Here is a 21686-nt window from a genome sequence, read left to right as displayed (position 1 = left end):
ACCATCTGTGCCCATCAAAGCATTTCCAGAGGCTGGGGGAGGCTACTCCTCCCCAGCCCTTCACACCTATTTCCAAAGGGAGAGGGTGTAACACCCTCTCTCAGAGGAAATCGTTTGTTCTGCCTTCCTGGGCCAGGGCTGCCTGGACCCCAGGAGGGCAGAAACCTGTCTGAGGGGTTGGCAGCCGTAGCAGCTGCAGTGGAGACCCCGGAAAGGCAGTTTGGCAGTACCTGGGTTCTGTGCTAGAGACCTGGGGGATCATGGAATTGTCCCCCCAATACAGAATGGTATTGGGGGGACAATTCCATGATCTTAGACATGTTACATGGCCATGTTCGGAGTTACCATTGTGACACCATACATAGGTAGTGACCTATGTATAGTGCACGCGTGTAATGGTGTCCCCGCACTCACAAAGTCCGGGGAATTTGCCCTGAACTATGTGGGGGCACCTTGGCTAGTGCCAGGGTGCCCACACAATAAGTAACTTGGCACCCAACCTTAACTAAGTGAAGGTTAGACATATAGGTGACTTATAAGTTACTTATGTGCAGTGGTAAATGGTGGCTGTGAAATAACGTGGACGTTATTTCACGCAGGCTACAGTGGCAGGCTTGTGTAAGAATTGTCAGAGCTCCCTATGGGTGGCAAAAGAAATGCTGCAGCCCATAGGGATCTCCTGGAACCCCAATACCCTGGGTACCTCAGTACCATATACAAGGGAATTATATGGGTGTACCAGTATGCCAATGTGAATTGGTAAATTTAGTCACTAGCCTGTTAGTGATAAATTTGGAAAGCAGAGAGAGCATAACCACTGAGGTTCTGGTTAGCAGAGCCTCTGTGAGACAGTTAGGCATCACACAGGGAACATATACAGAGCACATGCTTATGAGCACTGGGGCCCTGCCTGGCAGGGTCCCAGTGACACATAGACTAAAACAACATATATACAGTGAAATATGGGGGTAACATGCCAAGCAAGATGGTACTTTCCTACACCAGACTCATAAGTAAGGAAACCTACATTGGTTGTGTATGTTGTGTGGTCAACGCAGATCGGCACAGGACTACTGCAGTCATATACTTGTCACAGTACTTTTTTGAATTACTGTGACATGCATATGTTGGGAACACATTTGTCTTGAACAGGGATGGGGACACACTGGTACATGTCACATATTGCACACATGCACTTCTGTCATTGTGGTGTCTGTGTTCATTGGCAAATGAATGCTGGCACCACAGTGACGTTACATACACACCCGTTGATTATGACCATGTGTGCACATTGCAAAGGGACCTGTACCTGTGATTTTGTGCAACCAGTTGTGTATGTGAGTTAGTATGTGTATGTGTGTGTGTGATGCGGTTAGCTGGTTGAGGCGGAGGGAGCTGGAGTGGGTAATGTGGTTGTTTCTGTATGTGTGCCACTTGCATGTGGGTTCGATGTTGTGTATGTTGTGTTGCTGCGTGTAACATTCAGGTGAGTGTAGTTGTGTTGTTGTCATGATGTGTGTAGTTGTGCTGTGTGTGTTTGTGTAGATGAGTGTGTAGTTATGTCGGTTGCTGTGGTTGTGTTGTGTGTGGGTGTTGTCATGGATGTATGACAATATGTGTTTCTGGCATGTTTGTGTTGTGCTGTGATGGAATGGCAATGGATACATGTGTACATGTGGTGTGTTGTGTAGTTTTTAGTGCAGGGGGACACATATGGTTAATGTACAGTGTTTGTGTGTGTGTGTGTGTGTGTGTGTGTGTGTGTGACTTACCTCTGTTCCATGGCCAGTGCCACTGTCCAATGTCCATTAGGTGCAGCGACGGTCTCCTCCATCACCAATCTGCCACCACATGCATAACATTTAAATATGGTGTGCGGGAACCTACAAGCCTGTCTGAAGAGCACCCAGTCATGACAGTCTTCAGCTCAGCAGAAATAGATCAAAATATGGTGGACGGAACACTGTTGACTTAGGGGGTTATTCTAACTTTGGAGGAGGTGTTAATCCGTCCCAAAAGTGACGGAAAAGTGACGGATTTACCACCAGCCGTATTACGAGTCCATTATATCCTATGGAACTCGTAATACGGCTGGTGGTATATCCGTCACTTTACCGTCACTTTTGGGACGGATTAACACTCCTCCAAAGTTAGAATAACCCCCTTAGTCTTTTTGGGTCTCCACCGCTGATTGATGGAAACACCGGCAAGATCAAAATCAGGCCTTTATTTTTTTATCCCACTACTTCTACTTATAGTTCAGGATTTAAAAGGTGTGGCAAAGTACAAGTACCAGTATGCAGAAGCACAGGGATAGGCGAGGTGCTGACACCTAGCAGGGGAACGTTTAAGATTTCTCACATTGTTCGAGTGTTGAAAGGCAGACACCTTCCTGCTGCTCAAGTGACGCTTTGCACCAAGTACAACAGAGCATGTTAAACCTCTCATGATATTCATGAACCATTGGTTTGTAGCCCATCAAGAGGTGGTTATTTGTCTGGACCACCCTTGAGCAGCTGTTCTGCTGCCATTTGGCATTGGCCCAGTGGCCCTTCCAAGGCAGGCAGCAACTTACCATTAATTTTTTTTAACAGGTAACAGTGGACACCCGTGTCACAAAGCTATGAAATTGACTTCCTAATTGTCAGACCCATAACTCTAGGGATGTATAACTGATATGCAAATATTTTCACACAGCAGAGTCCATGTTCTGGTATATCCGCCATCCGCTATATCCGTTATCCTTTCCATTACTTTAATATGTCATGGACGTAACTTTTTTATTCATTTTAAGTGCTGTATAAATTATCATTGTTCATCAAATAATGATTCAGACTAGCTGGTAGTTTTTATATAAAACTTTAATAGGAGATGACATTGAATCCCGAAGAGCAGGGTATCAAGATGCTTTACTGGAAGACTCCAAGTTGTAGTATATTTCTTAAAGTAAAGCTTTGGCCATCTCTTATGGAGTTTGTGAACCAGCCTCCCAAGATAAGACACGTGCCCTGTATAGGTGACTTAGATTACACGTGCTCAGGACAGAAGGGCTGCCTTTCAGTGTGCACACGCCACAGACGCTGTTTACACAGTGTGTAATGATAACATACAGAAATGGATATTTGCCAGAAAGCTATCCCTCAAATGCATGTAAATTTTCCAGGCTTATTTTTGTTTCAGCGGAGCCACCAACAAAATTTCCAAAGATGCCCTACGACAGCTGAGCATAAACATCAAACGTACATATTTGGTGCAGGCTCACTACTCAAGTAACAAGCTGCTTAATTGTACACAGATCACTTATTTTGATATCTTTATCAGGAGCGCTAGTTCCTTAAAGTTAAATGCACCTTGATTGCACAGGCAAATGTCTTGAAGTGCCCACTTCCATCCCCCTCAAGCACCATTTTTGCATGCTGATATCCTAGAAAGAAATATCTCTGTACATATTTTGAAGTTTTCAAATATTACAAGAGTTCCCATTCAGAATTGCCTTTCAGAATATTGGTTTTAACCAATTTCATCTTAAACATTTGCTGTAAAATGTACCATTTTGTTCCTTATGTTTCAGAGTTTGTTCAGTAAGGGCCCGGAAAACCATCTATTCTCACATGCTTCACTCACTTGTCAAAAATCTTTACCCACCACTTCCAAAAGTCACCAGCGGCCAATGGGTAGAGAAAGGATTTTCTATTTTGTGGAATTGCATTGTGTCAAAGCTAGGCTCTGAAAAGGTCCAACAATGTTCTTTCAATATTAATTCTGTTACATAGGACTTTAAGGAAGGTATTGTGATCAACAGTATCAAAAGCTGCTCATGGATGTAGAAAAACTAAGAGGCAAGAATTTCCTTCATGAAAGAGACGTAGAACATCATCCACAAATTGAGGATGGTGGTTTCAGTGTTGCACAGAACCCAGTCTGGAAGTTGTGTAGGGAATGTTTGCTGCTTTTGCATCATAGCTGGCTGGCTACACATTTTTTAATGATAATTGAGAGAAGGGGGAAGTCGTTGTTTGGTCCGGAGTGTTTAAGCACATTTGGGTCCATGTCCTGGTTTAGTTGAATATTTTAATCCAGACAATGATGGGGACATCTGATCCATCTCTGGCTAGGGATGATGGTATGTATCAGAGACTAAGTTTTATGGCTTTGTCTTTAAAGTGGCTTTTCTTTTTTGTACATTCTTGACAGTTGGGGTGAAGGCATTCCAAAAGGCCACAGGAATTTAATTGAAGAAACTTGGGCTTTCTGTGTCAGGGGAAGTTGATTGGCAATATTGTACTTAATCTTAATGATTTTGCCTGGTACTTTTGAGGCTGGGTCATTGTGCTTGGATTTTGCAATGTGAGGTGGATTATTTCTGAATGATCTGGAGAAGTTCTCTTGAAGCGGGTGTAGGTTTCAATGTCAGTAATGTGGATTTCGCATGGGTGGTTTCCTGGTCATCTTGTATTTCAGGAAGAGAACAGAGGAGGGAGATTTTCTGCGTCTGCTTTTGTGTGCTCCTATGATTTTTCTAACGTTTCTCACCTCATCCTTAAACTAGTTTGAGGTTTGCTTGGATATATTTTACTTACTTGTGTTGTGTAACCATTTTAGTTATAGCTTCATGCACGTTATTTTAACATACTGGCCTGCCGCTGTGCACTTTAACCTAGATATATTTTATTCAGCTTTGCTTTATTATTGTTACAGTAGCCACTTTTATGTTTTTAATTTTTTTTCTCTCTATCTGACTGTTTTTGCCTAGGCCAGCACTCTGTTCTCAAACAGGACATTCTTGCTCACTCTGTGCTTCTTCCAAGGCTGCAGTAAGATAGGTTGCCGGTGACCGTGGTATAAGTTTAGTCTCTGACATTCATAGAAAATACACATCCTTATCTAGGGACATTTTCTTAGAACGCCAGCTGTTTTATTATAAAAACACGTCCCTGTCCCTTACACGTTAGACGGAGATTCCAGCCAGAGAACCACAACTGTATGCTGATTGCCAAATGCTTCGCTACAGCTGTATTGCAGACTACAGGCCTTTGCTCAGGCATGGGGGATTATGTCTTCCCATGGGAACCTGAAAGGCAGAATTAGAGCTTAACATAGCCTTGGTAGGAATTAGTCTGTTGACTCTAGTGACAATATGGTAGCATTATTTTTATGTTTTACTCTCCTTGTCACTATTTTAATCTTGTCATGTTGTATCGTCCTGGTTATTGCAGTCCACGCTTTGCTATATAAGATGCAGTTGCTTTATTAAAGCATTATTGAAATATATACTGCCTCTGTTTGTCAATGTGTATGTGAGACTAATGTAACCGAGAGAAACGGATGAGACCTGAGTGACCACGGCTTCCCTGAGAAACCAGTTATGTCGGCTGCCCAATCATCCCTTCCCTTGGATAGAGATGAGGCACTGCTAGTTACTACGAGCAGAGTCCGGATTAGAGCGACAGGTCAGGTAGTGGGTTAGACTCAGTCTCCCACAGCGCAGGAAATTCTACCACTCGAAATCCAGTAGTCTCATTAGAATAATTAGAGCCTACAATAGCAAGAATGTTTCATATTACTGTGCTAGTATGGTAGTGTTGCACTGAAGTAAACAAAGAAGTGACGAGTGGAATGCTTGAATTAATCTCAGCCACTGGTAATTACTTGGGCTGCATCCTAGTACATTTTTTTTGTTTTGCACACATGCCATCTCAGGTTAAACCCAGTATTATGCAAATTGGCCTTTGTTCCAGCCCGAAATGTCATGGCAAGTCTTCTCTGAACTGAAACACAAGCAACCTAAGACTGTTTTTGACCTGTTTGGGCCTCTTCAGTCAAGTGCAGCTTCATTCCAGTGGCACAGTGAGCTCAGGACCCACGTCTAGTCACTCTCATCCCATCATTTCTGCATTCCCTATCATTCACAGTGGGTTGCAAATTGAGACCTGTCTAAGTAATATTCATGAGCTATGTTGTTTTGTGGCCTCCTGCAACTGAACAACTTGTGATGCTGTTATTACATATGTTGTATTACTATTTGCATTACCATTCTGAAACCAGTCTGTGTGCAATTGACTATCCTAATTGGAAAATATTAATTTGTATATTGGTCCGAGAGAGTCCTATTTTTCTGACAGAGACACGTGGTAACTGCAGCATGGTGATCTGTGCTGCTATCCTAACAAACCAGAGAGAGAGTGAGCCTTCTAGGTACTCTTCTTTGAGGATCTTGTATCCTCCTGTAGGCCTTGGAAACAAACACAGAAGAGAGAAACAGTAATAACTACTGAACAACAGTGCAACAGATGAGGAAAAAGGGACCAAGCCCCTGCCCTTGAATATGGAGGCAGGCTCTGTGATTCAGAGTCCGGAGTTCCTGTGCTGCAGAAACCTGGCATGGCATTTAATTCTGCACATTGCAAAGAGTTGTCCTAGTGCAAGAAATGCTTATTAATCTCTCACAAAAGGGCAATGTTTTAGGGGCCTTTTATGTTGCATACTGCAAATGTAGATTCATTGTGATTCAAAGATTAATGTAATTACCCTGTCCCCTCAGTCACAGGAATGAATCAAATTAAGAATTGAACGCCTTCCCTTGTCATATGAGGTGATGTTCTCTCAGTGCACAGAAAAACTATTTTTATTGATATCAACAATTATTTTGTCCTTCGATGAACAATGTGTGTCCTCGATCCTCCGTTTACTGTCTTGTCGGACTTTGTGATAGTCATTATTAACCTTTTAAAGTGATTCCTTCAGATGAGTTTAGTTCAAGCGAGGTAGGACAAGAGGCATTCAAACGACAATACTGAATAAAATAGTACATGGTTATAGAAGATGGTTTGTTCTCAAAATTACCTTCCTGCAGAAGGTAAATGCTATCAAGAAGATTATTTGTCAAGAATGATATGGATTTAATGTGATATAATTTACCTTGTCTACCAACAAGTTAAATAGCACATAGTTTGCCTAAATAAATGATACTTCAATCTGTTTTGTTACCAAACTTGATTCATTTTAAATCGACTCAGGGTGGAGATTTTAAAATTTCCTGATTAAAAAAGAAAACGATCATAAGCTATAATAATACCTTTTCCATGAAAGCTGTCCTCTTTACGTGGAAGACTATAGGAAGACTATAGGAAGAGGATAGTTTCATTTGTACTAAGATGGAATCAGTAGTGGTCTACATCCTGCAGTACAGAGGACACAAACACGTCACAGGAACTTGAGGGTTTATATCCAATGGAAAACAGTTACATTTGAGTACATCTAGCACTGAAAACTAAGAATAAGAATTGCAAGAGCATTAAGCGCCAAGGTTACCTTACCAGTAAGCAAGGCCCTGAATCCTGAATCCCTGCAGGCTGTGATCAGTAAAGACAACTAAAAAGCTTTATGTAGCATTTCTTCTTGCTAACACTTGTCATTCTGTTTGAGGACAGAATTTGTAAAAACATTGCATGAGGTTCACATAAGCTGTCTGTCACTGATTCCGCCCCCTAGACTCCGCCATTCCTAACATCACCCCTTTTTGCACCCGACTCCTCCCAATTCATGCATTCCTTTAGTAAAATGGGTCTTTTCCCAGCAATTAATGTTTGCCATTGTCTATACAAATGTTGCAAAAGAAGTAGCAATGTCTTTTCTCTGTGTTCTCTAATAGTCCTTAAAAAACATGTTTGTTCTTTTGTGATTATTTTTCTGTAACAGCATCGACAGAAAGGGGAAAATTCAAGCAGAAAGTATACGGATGTTGAAAAGCATCAAGAAAAACGAGGAGCAATATTTGAAAACTGCCACAGACCTTGATGAAGTCAGTTCCATGCACGATGCAACCAAAATCAAAATGGAAGAACTGGGCGATCAAGCTTCCAGGGAGGAAACACGAATGAAAGTAATATTTATGATTCATTTTATTTTAAGGGAGTCATGTCATACTAGACAGAGCACTATTGTTTTTCTTTATAGTTATGTTAGGTCTCAATGTCAAACCACCTACTATCAGTACCTGTACAGACTTCAAGAAACATCTGATGTGTCCTGCTGATTCTTTGTGTAAGGGTCGGTAATGTTATCACATATTGGGCCTCATTATGACTTTCGTAGGCCTGCCAAAGCCGCTGCAGGAAAAATACCGCCAGTACTGGAGGTCTTTTGCCCACCATATTAGGAGTGTTCCGCTGGCCCAGCGAAGCACTCACCACAACATTGACACCGGCTCGTAATTGAGCCGGTGGCAATGTTGGGGTGCGACAGCACCCGTCGCGCATTTCACTGCCCGTAATTCGGGCATTGAAATACGCGATGTGGCTGTGCATTGGCAGTGCAGGGGCCCCCAGGGGCCCCAATGCCTCCATTCCGCCAGCCTTTCAATGGTGGTGATGGTAGCACTGAATGAGCCAACACTTTAACAGATTCAGACTTCGCAAGGAAATTCATGACCCAGATATTCACATTCTTTACATAGCTGATAATGACATATATCACCAACCTGGCTACTTTTTAGCCCTGGCGTTAGTCTATACTTTTTGATTTGACTAAAATGATATTATAATATACTTACATGGGCTTTCAGTAGGTCCTTTTCATTCATTGATCTGTTGTTGTGTCATTCTCATTTTTCTTCCGTCCTCTGCAGCATACAGCATGGGCAATGGGCCAGCCAATTTCACCCCATTGGCTGAGGGACACCATTTTGCTATTTCACAAGGAGCACACATGGGCACAAATTAGTTCTCTCCAGTGTCAGGGACTACTATGGAACTTTGTGCCTTTAGAGACCATAAACTTATTTTGCTTTTAGCCAATGTTTTTTAATATATTGCTGAGGGCCTGGCAGCTCATCCCATATACTTTTTTACAGAAAAAAATTACAAAACAAAACAAGCATGAATAACGATATAAGCCTGGCAGAGAACCCAGACCTTTTCGGTTTGCCAAGGTGTGTTCATATTTGTGCTTTTATACCTTTTTTATAAAAATGCCTTGCACTTTCTCAGCAGATACCCTTGGCAATACTGAATATATTCTACCCTTCTTGAATGGAGAAAGTAGTTTGAAACTGTGGTGTAACGGGAGGCATGTGGATGACAAGACTGAACAGGACGGAGAATCCTAATGTGCCACCAATATCTAAACATTTAGGGCCAGATGTATGACCCAGAGTTTTGTGACTCGCAATTTGTGACTCATTTGAGTCGCAAATTGCAAGTTGCAAAACCATATGTACAACAATGTACCTCACACTCTTTGCGATTTCCAATGGGGTTGCAAATTACCTACCTCTTTAATATTCATGAGGCAGGTCGCAATTTGCAACACCATTGGGAATGGCTGCACTCACAGGGATGTGGCCTGCTGGGGACAGGAGACCACCATGTCTGTGACTGCTTTTAAATTAAGCAGTTTTTTTAATGCAGCCCGTTTTCCTTAAAAAACGGAATGCATTTCAAAAACAAAAATGAAAACTTTTCTTTACATTTTTTCGGAGCAGACAGTGGTCCCTGGGACCACTGCCTGCTCCGAAAAAAGATTTTCACTACCAATCACAAAGGTGAAGGGATATTATGGGGACCCCTTCCCGTTTGCAAATGGGTCAGCACCAAATTTAAATTGGTGCTAACTGCGATTGTTTTGTGACCGCATTCACGGTCACAAAACAATCATACATCGCACTGCGACTCACAATTAGGAAGTGAACACCCCTTCCTAATTGCGACTCGCAAACCTATTTTGTGATTCAGTAAATAAATTACCGAATCGCAAAATAGGGTTTGTACACACCACAATGATTTTTTCATGTCGCAAATGGCCTGTGAATTGGGCCATTTGCAACAAGACAAAAGCTACGTACATCTGGCCCTTAGTGATCCATTATCAATCAGGCCAGTATTTATATTTAAAGTGAGTCAGCAATCAGATGAGCAGTTCATTCGGAGAGTGGTCTTGGGGTTTTGAGGCAAACTGTGAGTTTCCGTTTTTGAATTGCAACCTTGCAATCTCATTAAAATATATGTTTTAGATCAGGCATTGTGGTTATATGCAGCTGGACCTGATTCTGAGAAAAAAACAATCTGAGTGTTGGAACTGTGAACGTTTGAACCCATATTTGAGGATCCAGCCCATACTGCCTATTCTTGCCTGCCGTCAATAGAGGACAGCAGATTAACCATTCCTCAGAGGACTACTGAACCATCACCCCTCCATAAAGTGACCAGACCCTTCTTAGAACCGAAGCCAGGACCCCACTTAAGCAATACTTCAATGCTTACTTGATGGACACCTTGCCTCTAGGATGATGGCAGCCCCATAGAGAGCAGAGGATGGTTCATATTACAAACATCTCTCAGGAGGAGGAAAGTGACTGCAAGGTGACGGGTCCATGCAGTACAAACCAAGCACGTAAATACAATTATACATATAGAATTTTTTGGTGCAGGCCACGTCCAGGCTGTGCATGTATTCTTTGATTAGATATGTATCTCTACAACTAATTTGAAACAAGGTTTTGCTTACTTTGTTACTCATTATGGAACATTTCTCATTTCGTTCCAGAACTTGACAGATATCCTGAAAAAGCAAAGTGCGGATGAAATTAGAGCTACTCAGCTCCTTGAGGTATTTATGTTTGCAACACATTGACTTACTTATAGTTTTCTTCCTGCAATATCTACAGGTTTCTCTGTGTTTGAAGCGGTTTGCTGTACTGTACCCCATTCAAATTCTAGGAAGCTGTTTTCCGTTTTAGTGAAACAGGATTAAGGATATATATTTAACAACAGGGACCTATCACAAAGGTTTCCTGTACTAAATCCTAAAGAGCAAGATCTTTTGATCATTTGCCACTCTAGTGTACGTCCAGGATGTTTATATTCACCATCACTTGGCATGGCACTGTCTTTCATGCAAGGGCAAAAGGATGTCTTTGCATTCTAAAACACACCCTTTCCACCCCTTGCCATTAATTTTGCCCATTCATTTATACCCCTGTGCATCGCAGCGGCAAAAGCCTATGCTTTGTCATTACATTTTAACCCCTATTTTAAATGCATCGTCATGAGGGCTTAATCTGTGGGGCTTACACCATTGAGGAACATTGATTATGCACGGGAGTTCTTCTGTTCTAGGAAGTTTGATGTCACCCACGGATTCTGTAGCTCAGAATTAGGTTTACCAGCTAGAGGAGTGTAGTTATATGTCATAAGTGCTGGAGGAGGAAGATGTGACTGCCAAAAGGCTACTCTCCTACTAAAAATGAGGCAGAGGAGGTACATGCTACGTGGACATCATTTATGACAACACTGTATGAGAGATGGGTCTCCCCCACCTTGTGACCAACCTGGAGTGGACCGCAAAAGCTTCCCAAACACAGTTTTTGGGTATTGAGTGCAGCAGTATTTTTAATAGGAAAAGGATTTTACTATATTTCTTTTTTTTTTAAACTTTTGATGAAAATTGTGATTTTCAGCAAAGAATGCTGTTGAAAATAATGGTGACCGCTGAATCACAATTTTCATCAAAATTACATTTTTGGACCTCAAAAACATTTGTGACTCTTTTTTCACAGCTCTGGATGCCCCCTAGCACTTCCATGTCATCAGGTAACTCTCATGATGCCTCTTCCACCCCATGGCTGTGGAAATATTTTTTTTCACAGCACCAAACTGGGGATTTAAAAAAAAATAATAATACGGAGCTCCAAGAGGGCCATTAGAAAGCTAACTGAGATTTTCTTCAGCCAATTACATTTGATAAAAAAATGAATATGGTTGACTGGAGTAACAATTTTGTGATTTGCGTTTTAAAACAGCAGAGATATACAAAAATGTTAACCCTTACAAGCCTATCTGGCAACTTGTTTACATGGTTACGTCTCAAAAACTGCTGAACAGATTTACTCTAAACCAATGAAAGCACGCGAGGCACAAGCACAATTTCATCATTCAGGAACTATAATGGGAAAAGACAACTTATTCCATTACACAGACCTTCACCAGAATTGACATGCTCGATCTCAGCTGACTATGCCAAGTGAGTGCCTATTTTACTACAAATCTATGGAGGTGGTGAGAGCGAAGCATAAATTGTGCAAAACAGAAAAGAGAACTCTGGGTAGTTTCCAGGTTTAGGTGGAGACCAGCTCCAGTAAGGAGCACCCTGCAACACCAGCGACACTCTAGATTTGCTCACCTCGAATGCCTGTTTTTCTAGCAAAGTTTTTAAGCATAGGATTGGCACAGTGGCATCCACACCGAGCTAGAAAGCAACAGTCTTTTTTTCATTTGTGCAGCAAAATCTTTAAGCATAGGATTGGCCCAGAGCCATCCTTGCAGAGCTGTAAAATGACAAAAGCCATTCACCACTCCAGGTACAGAATTACAGTTTAGGACTGGTAAAATACCATTTAAGTCAACCTGGAATGAACGAAAGCAAACCCTGACACGTTTCAATGTCATTACATCTCTCCAGAGATGTTTAGCTTTGTCCAGACGCGAGGAAGCACCCAGAATAACTCAAAACAACACCTTTTCAGGGTTAGAGTGATGCATAAATAATGAAAAACAGAAAAGACAGCTCTGGGTAGTTCCCAAGTTTAGGTGGAGAGCAGCTCCAGTGAGGAGCACCCTGCAACACCAGCAACACTCTAGATGTGCTCACCTCAAATGTCTGTTTTTCTAGCAAAGTTTTTAAGCATCGATTGGCCCAGTGCCATCTTGCTGAGTTGTAAAATGACAAAAGCCTTTCAACACTCCAGGCACAGTATTACAGCTTTCGACTGGTAGAATATCATTTAAGCCAACCTGGAATGAGCAAAAGCAACCCCTGACACGTGTTTTGATGTCATTACATCCCTTAAGAGAGGTTTAGCTTTGCCCATACACAAGGGAGCACCGAGGATAAGTCACAACAACACCCTTTCAGGGTTACAGTGATGCATAAATAATGCAAAACAGAAAAGAGAACTTTGGGTAGTTCCCAAGTTTGGGTGGAGAGTAGCTCCACTAAGGAGTACTCTGCAACACCAGCGAACCTCTAGATTTGCTCACCTCAACAGACATTTGAGGTGAGCAATCCTTGAGTGTCGCTGGTGTTTCATGGTGCTCCTTAATGGAGCTGCTCTCCACCTAGACTTGGGAACTACCCAAAGTTCTACTTTTCTGTTTGTGTGCGTGTGTGTGTATATATATATATATATATATATATATATACTGTATATATATATATATATATATATACTCACTTAAGAAACCAAAGGTTACAGGAATTTTATAGCTAGTTTCTGAATTTACTCACACAAAACCAAAGAAATTCAACAGTTACAGTTAGAGATATTTCAGGTAACTATAACTCACAGCCTAAGGTAACTGTAACTCGCGTCCCAGCCATGCAGTTTGTTCCTCAAAAATTTGACTTCTAATGTTTCATTGCTATTTTTGTTCATGTTATAAAAGTTGTCATGAGTGCTGTAGTATCTGGGGTAATTAGCAGTGCATGGTGTGGGTGGGAGTTATAGTTACTTTAGGTCGTGAGTTACAGTTACTTGACTGCTGAATTTCTCAGGTTTTGTGTGATTAAATTCAGAACCTAACTATAATGTCCCTGTAACCTTTGGTTTCTTAAGGGAATTTCTATGCTTTTTTCATTCTATTCCCTAACCATAACATCCCTGTAATCTTTGTTTTGTTCAGTGAATATGTATGTTTTTTTTAACATAAAGTAATTTTTATTACTATACGTTAATCCAACCACCGCCAACCATGGACTTAGGCTGCAGACCAGGCTCTGAGGCCAGTCTCCTAGCCCCCGTCATGTAGGCTCTCATTATTCTAATGAGACTACTGGATTTGAGCGGCAGAATCACCCATGGTGTGGGAGACTAAGTCTAACCCACTGTGGGTGACACCTGTCGCTCCAATCTGGGTTTTGCTCTGGCTAACTAGCAGTGCCTCATCTCTACCCACGGATAGGGATGACTGGGCAGCCAAGCGCACGACATACTAGGTTTCTCAGGGAAGCCATGGTCACTCTGGTCTCATCCGTTTCTCTCTGTTACATTTAGTCTCATATATAAATGATAAACAGAGGCAGTGTAGGTTTTAATAATGATTTTAATAAAACAACTGCATCTTAGATAGCAAAGAGTGAATTGCAATAACCAGGATGACACAGCATGACAATATTAAAATTGTGACTAGAAAAGTGAAGCATAAAAGTAACGCTATCATATTGTCACTATGGTCAGTAGAGTAACTCCTACCTAGGCTATGATAGAGCACAACATGTTAAGTTCTAATTCTGCCCTTCAGGTTCCCCTGGGAAGACATCATCCCCCATACCTGAGCAAAGGCCTGCGGTCTGTGTTAGCATCTGTAGCGATGGATTCGTCAATCAGCATACAGTTGTGGTTCTCTGGCTGGACTCTCCCTCTAACGTGCAAGGGACAAGGAAGTGTTTTTATAACAACACAGCTGATGTTCTGAGAAAATGTCCCTAGGTGAAGATGTGTGTTTTCTACGAATTTTGGAGACTAAACTTCTACCACGTTCACCGGCAATGTACCGTGCTATAGCCTTGGAAGAAGCACAGAGTGATCAAGAATGTCTTGTTTGAGAACAGAGTGCTGGCATAGGCAAAAACAGTTAGATAAACAGAAAATAAAACAAGACTGTAAAAGTGGCTATTGTAACAATAATAAAATGAAGCCAAATAAAATATATCTAGGTTAAGGTGCACAGCGGCCTGGTGTGTTAAAATAACGTGCATGGAGCTATGGCTAAAATGGCTACACAACACCCTCCCCTTGTCGGTTGAAGGTGGTTCAAAGCCTAAGAACATATAAAATGACTACAAAAAAGCTCAACCTAAGATATATGTGGACAGGCAATGTCAATTATGACAAGTCGAAGGGACACGTGAGCATGTAGAAGGACAATTTAAAACATGAACATGTGGCATGAAACCAAATTTGAAAAGGTTAAGTTATTTTTGAAAAGTTCCAATCTATTCCGGGACCATAGAGGACAGGAAATCTTCCACTTCGGCTGATGTTAAAGTTGGAAAGTCATCGCCAAGAAGGATCAAGGAGCAGTCGTGTTCCATAGCCTGAGCCTCAGCCAAGGCGGCATTGCGTGTTGTGACCAATTATGAGTCAAGAGCCACATCCTCCAGGAAGGATAACTCATAAGTAGCTTCCCGTACCAAACCCAACCTCAACACGCATGTCCAGTAATGAGCCCTCAGCAAGCACATCAACAGATCAGCGTCCAATGAAAGCAAGCGCTGCGTAGAAAGACAGACTTCCTGTGCGTGTTCGAAAGGACACCAGAGGCACCGAAACACGGGCTGCACACAATGTAAACCGGTCTGAATGACAGAGACCAGCCACATTCCAATTGCTCCAGGAGTGTTGCTCCAAAATACTGCATCATGCGTTCATGACACAGCTGTGCTGATGGGAGCGGTCCATTCCTCCTTGTTGCAGCGGGACAGCCATTGCGCATAAGAAATAGCAACAGCAGAAGGCCAGCTAATACAGCCAAAGTTATTGGAAATCCCCCGAAAATACTAGAAAAAATTGAGTGGATGGCTGATGGTTTTAAACCCAATATGGAGGAGAAGGTGTGAATGAAACCAGAACCAACAGCCTTAAAGAAATGTATGATTCCAGTTGTACTGGATGCATTAAATATCCATCCCATGAGTTCACCAAAGTGTCTCGGAAAGTTTGTACTTAAAAGGGACTGTATTTCTGCTGACGACCTTGCCACTTGAAGTGCGTAGGTCTCACGTGCAGATGTAAGAGCCACATGCTTTTGAAACAATAAAGCCTGGAGTCTGCTCAACTTGTGAAAATTCACATTTGAAGTAGCAATATGAGGCCAAATGTCAGCTACTTCTTTGATCTTAGTGGGGAGAAAAAGTACGTTCCTGCAGCATGTAACGACCTTAGAGACCGAAACTGCATAAACAATTCCGGCTTGCATCCCACAACGGTCTTCACCATTGAAGAGGATATAGCTGTCGTTTGAAAGCACCTGGAGTGTAGGTCTAATCAAGGGGAATGGAACTCCCTTCAGATAACAAGCCAAGTTCTCTGCAGACGCGTTACACGCCCCATGCAAGGACAGATGTTTAAAAACCTTTGAATGGCTGACTGAAGTTTCACATTCACTACCACTAAGAAAGACTTCTTTCATCCCATTGAGACATTAGTATGAGAAGGGAAGCACCCACACCTCATGGATGTAACTATCTCCCAGCCTTTCATATCTGCCTACCGGAATGTGTTTTAAACAGGAGGTGAATTGAAGTGTAGAAATAGGCAGATTGACGACCCTGTGTATTAGCCACTCAGCAGATGGTATTTCAGCCACAGTAAAAGGCAACGTTTCTAATTCTTCAAAGTTTAGCATGACATAAGTTGCTTCTTTCTTAGCCATTAGTTGTTATTGTCACATTAAATTAAAGGAAGAAAATATTTCCCATGTGCTGACATGCTGCCAGGGAACGCAACCCGCCTTCAATGTTTGAAGTGTTCAACCTAACTGCATAATGGACCTTAGCTGACTCTGTCCATGGTGTAAAGAAGACATATCTGTTTGTATAATGTTTATAGCAGAAGAGACAATGTTATTTAACGTGTATATTCGGTCGAACAGGGTATTAATCCCATTATCCACAAAAGCTAATGCTTTTAAAAAAAAAATCCTGGTCTATTTGCCTTAACCGTGCAGCTGCTTCTTGTTGGGAAAGCTTCCAAATTTCATTAAATACTTCATATAAGAAATGCTTTCTGCTGTGTTTTCTGGGGCCTAACAGGAAATCCTGTAAATCAGTATTTTTAGGCAAGAGACTGAGGTGTTCTCTATCCGCATATATTGAGGAAGTTCTTAACCATTGCTGGCATTGTTTCCCAACACTGTATGTTGTAACTATACCCCCATGTTTGGATGATATATAGCGAGGGTCCGGCCCATTAGTTCTAAAACCTCCTGAGGAGTTAATAAAACGTTGGTGACATCCATTGGTATCTACTGGCCACAATAACCACCCGCCAGGACATGACAGTGAAACATTAAATGTACCATTCTGGACCCATTCGTCGAGCTGATCTTCAGTTGCATTTGTATATTTTTGCCATTTATAAAACTATGCAGGGGCAGGTATACTGTGCGTGTTTAATTCCTTAATCTTTGCTAAGCCTAAACAACTTGTCTGTTGTACTGTTTCATTTAGGAATATCATTTGTACAGGTATCAGGCATGCTCTGAATAAAGCTTCCTTCCCCCTTATTTGCCAATGTCTAATTCCCCATACACTTTTCAGATCAATCGACTTCAGCCAATATTCATAGCCTCCTATAGACAACAGGGAAACAAAGGATTCCGAATATATAAATTTCGTATTCGTCAATAGTATATGTACATCTTTAGTAGGTGGCAATTTAAAATAATATAACTCAGCATTTTTTACATTGTGCCCAGAAAAATATGTAAACTTTTCAGAATATGTTTTGGAACTCCCTTGTGGTGGAGTCGGACAATGTTCCCATTGTGTATAATTAAAAACTGTTTTGGGGCTGCTCGCTCTATGTATAAAATGGTGCCCATAATAATTATAGCAAAACATATCACCATTATTTTCTTAGATTGAAAAACATCTTTGTTTTCAAGTACAGTATAATACTGCAATTCAGTCATCATAGAATCAACTGTTTTCACATCCCAATCATCAGAAACAATGCCTGTTATTATAATATCATTCATTGATAGTTTGAACACATATGGTATTTGAATAACTTCTGTGGGACTGTATATATCAAATATTACTTTATCCCAAACAATCCCATCAGGAATTGGTATTGCGGAAATGTTCACAAAAGATAAGTCTCTTCAGACCTTGTGTAATGAAAAATGTGGTTTTAGGACCTCATCCACCAGTTCAACTGTTGATTTTTCAGGAAGAAAATGACCATGTATTAATAAAAAAGAAAGTGATAACAAAACCAATCCAAAGTAGGAAAGCTAGTACAATCAAGGAAATCCAAAGATAGTTCCATCGAAAAATAAAATATGTTATTTTAAGCCTGTTCATTAGCTTACGTGTTTTTGACAGTTCAGGTGTTGAAGAGACGAATGAGCCTGAGACGTCATCATTGATGTCGGCAAAATATCCAGAAGCAGTTCGTGCAAAAGCTGGAGTTGTGTTCATTGGTGGAGTTGGCGTTTCTCGTGGTGGCACAGAATAAATAGCACCATCCGTTTGTGTTGAAGTTGTATCGAATCGATCAATCATTTCTGTATTGTTTGATGTTAGTGGAACCAATGCAAGATAATTTTCCACCATCCCCAAGCTCGGAGAGGTGTCAGTGTTGTTGCTTACAACTTGTAGAGGGACTTCTTGACCAGTAGTGAGAGGGATTCGGGAACTACTGGTTGTTTCTCTTGGTCTGCTGTGCAGGATCGGCCACATGGTGTAGTTTGACATTGTCGATAGAGACAAAACGGTTTTCTTTGGCACCTGCCAACAGCAGTAGAATTACAGTTCTGGTACTGTGTATCCCCTAGACTGGGACTGGTGCTCGATAAGAAGGACCAAATCAATTTTTCACAGCAACCTTTTCACGTACTAGATCCCTGATTCTAGAAATCCAGCCGGTAGGCGTTACAGGTACATCCTTGATTCCTGTAGAGGCAGCACTGATAGAAGAATTATCATCACAGAACTGTTGCAATTCCTGTAAGACAGTGACACGTTAATTTATGTCAAAAGGTGTTTCTGCTGCCTCCACGCCAGGACCATCAAGATCTGGAACATACATTTGAGTTCCGAACAGGCACTCATATGAAGTACGACCCCCCAGGGACCTTCTAGGCAGATTGTTAAGTGCTCTCTGAACGCCATACAAGTGATTAAGCCAACTACGACCCAAACCTAAGACTCTGGCTGTTAAGGATTGCTTTAAATCACGGTTTAATGGCTCCACTACACTATTTCCCTTGGGATGAAATGGAGACAAGTACTGGAGTTGGACCCCCAACGAAGCCACGGAGTCCCTGAATGCCCTTGAGGCGAAAGTAGGGCCCTGGTCCGAGTGGAAAGCCACAACTGCATATGTACCGATAAAGACCCGCCAATCTTTAATAACAGTCCAAGCGTCAGCCGAGCATTGTGGCCACACCCATAAAAATCTGGAGCAAGAATCAACAGCAACTAATATATACTTGTATGCACTATCAGGTGTTAGGGGACCGCAATGGTCCAAGTACACACATTGTAATGGTTTATTTGAAATCAAGAGGGGTGTCTGCAGCGGGCGTTTGGCAGTGAAAACTTTGATTTGTTGGCAGATGTCACAGCAAAGGACATACTGCTTGGTCTCTTTATTTGAGGCCTGGCCACCAATAGCGGGCTTGTAAGATTGAAATTGTAGCTGCCACACCAGCATGGGCAGATGCCACCCCTTCATGCGCTGCTTTAAGTAATTGTGATCTTATATCTCTGTTGGGAATATTTCATACCCCTACGCCTGGTATCTTAACCTCAGCGTTCAGCATACCTCCCATTCGGAAGGAATATTTGTCAGGAAATCCTTTTGGATAGGGCGTACCATCCGCCATAGCTGTCACGGCAGCCCATATGTCCGGTTTTGAACTCAAACGAGTTACTGCAGCAACAGCAACCCCAGCCACTGCTGACTTTGCGGCTTCATCAGCCAATGCATTCCCAGCAAGGTGTATTCCAACGCGCTGGTGTCCAAGTGTGTGTACAACATGGACATTTGGTAGCGTCTCTTATAGATCTGCTACTTTTCCCCACAGAACTCTGGTTTTAATGGTGTTGCCTTTAGAATCTCTGAACCCATTCTGGCGCCAGTAGTACAGGTATGCATTGAAGGACTGGACACAATAGTACGAATCACAAACAATCAGCGTTGGCTGTGCAAGATCCGTATGCTCCAGTGCCATCAAAAGAGCTTTTAGCTCTGCCAGTTGTGCTGTGCAACCCCCCTAGGGTTTGCGGAAATGTATGTAGGGGACAAAATGTATTGTCCTCCATATAGCTGCCTATGACAGCGCAAGCAGCAGAATATTGGTGCTTTGTGCCAATTGCAGGTTGTGCAGAGCCATCAGTATACATGACTCTAAGATATTGTTTGATAGGCAGCTTGTCTGCTGGAACTGCGTATTGTAGTTCATACTGCAAAAATTCTTGAGTTTGTAATTTTGGGTCAAAAATGTAGTCTACATCAGTGGCTGTCAAAGACGCGGACCATTGTATCCAGCGTGTATGTAATGCTTTTGCATTTGGAATGCTGGCTTTTGTAACAGCCTCTAGGGCTGGGATTGGAGAAATGACAATAATGCATTTGCCTTGGGCTAGAGGTCTTTCTTTAATGACAGCCATTTGTACAGCAGTGAGGATTTTCTCAGTGGGAGCAAAGCGTTGTTCTGCTGCTGAGTATAAATGTGATTTGTAAGCAATCAGGACTGTTTCACCTTCATGAAATGTCACATAGGTGAAACCGATGGCACCAGCAATTACTCTGATGACCAAGTGTGTTTTGTTGTCCCTTGTGTGTAGATGTTGTGCTGCAGGCATGTCTGTCTGCAGTTCTCTAAGAATGCCTGTATGTTCAATTGTCCAAAATGTACTTGAAAAATCAGGACATATCAAATCATATAAAGGTTTTATACGTGAAGCATAATCTGAATGTAAGTTCTGCCAAAATTTAGGAAATCGTATTTGGAGGTTGTAGTTGTGCGCATTTTTCTAAGAATTGCCGCTTTAGGCTCTTTCCTTCCCTTGATAGCTCATATCCCAGGAACAGGACACTGAGGAAGGCAATTTTTGTTCTTTTGAAGTTGAATTTGTAGCCAAATTCAGCAAATCCAACAACAATGTGGGCTACCCGTCTTAAATGTTGTAGCAATTCATCATCCGTAAGATAAATATCATCTACATAGGACAATGCTTCAGGGTCAATCTCATGCAAAATTGCAGTAACACGAGCAGCAAACAGTCCTGGGCTGTTCTTATACCCCTGAGGTAAACAACATAATTTTTTCTGGGAGCCTAGTGCACTGAAACTTGTTAAGTCTCTACTCTCAGGCGCTATATTCTGGCAGAAGAAACCAATGGAAATATCCAGTGTTGTTTTATATTTTTTACGCTCTATATTGTTTATTAGTGCTGTGCTGTGTGTTTTTTGTATAGCATATGTGCGTGTATGACTGTTTAAGTGTCTGTAGTCTAAGACTATTCTGTATGAATGGTCTGGTTTAGCTACTGGGAGTAATGGATTATTCATTGGTGAGACACAGGGTTCAATTACGCCCTGGTACTCTAATTGTGAGAGTATTTCCCTCACAGATGCTTTTGCATCATGTTTTATTGGATACTGAGGTTGTGGTTGACTTTTAATAGGAATTACATGGTAGGGGGATTCTTTATCCCATCCTACGTGATTGCGGTATAACGCAGGTGCCTGTGCCAAAGCCCAATCAATGGCATAGGATTCAGCGAGTTCCTCTGGAACGAGGGGCGAGAAAGAATGTTTAATAACGTCTTCTCGATATGGGCAGGTACGGACAAATTCAGGTGGCCAATCTTGTTTGGCCAACAAAACCTCATAAATGTTTACTACGCGATCCCAAAATATTGCGTCTATTATGCGATCCATGTCTCCTTCTAACTGT

At 41.8% G+C, this 21686-nt stretch overlaps 1 protein-coding gene across 1 annotated transcript in view; it reads left to right on the top strand.

Annotated features, from left to right (window-relative positions):
* The window catches only part of CCDC178 (coiled-coil domain containing 178), a 1079202-nt gene that overhangs the window by 376779 nt on the left and 680737 nt on the right, over positions 1-21686 (top strand). Inside the window, exons 13-14 of the mRNA XM_069220096.1 lie at positions 7699-7882; positions 10543-10605. Of these exons, the coding sequence (XP_069076197.1) occupies positions 7699-7882; positions 10543-10605 (247 nt within the window). The remainder of the gene's footprint in view (positions 1-7698; positions 7883-10542; positions 10606-21686) is intronic.

The sequence above is a fragment of the Pleurodeles waltl genome, chromosome 2_2 (genome assembly GCF_031143425.1).
Source record: "Pleurodeles waltl isolate 20211129_DDA chromosome 2_2, aPleWal1.hap1.20221129, whole genome shotgun sequence".
NCBI classification, from domain to species: domain Eukaryota; kingdom Metazoa; phylum Chordata; class Amphibia; order Caudata; family Salamandridae; genus Pleurodeles; species Pleurodeles waltl.
The sequence above is the reverse complement of the archived record's forward strand: the minus strand, read 5'-3'. Positions and strand labels throughout refer to the sequence as shown.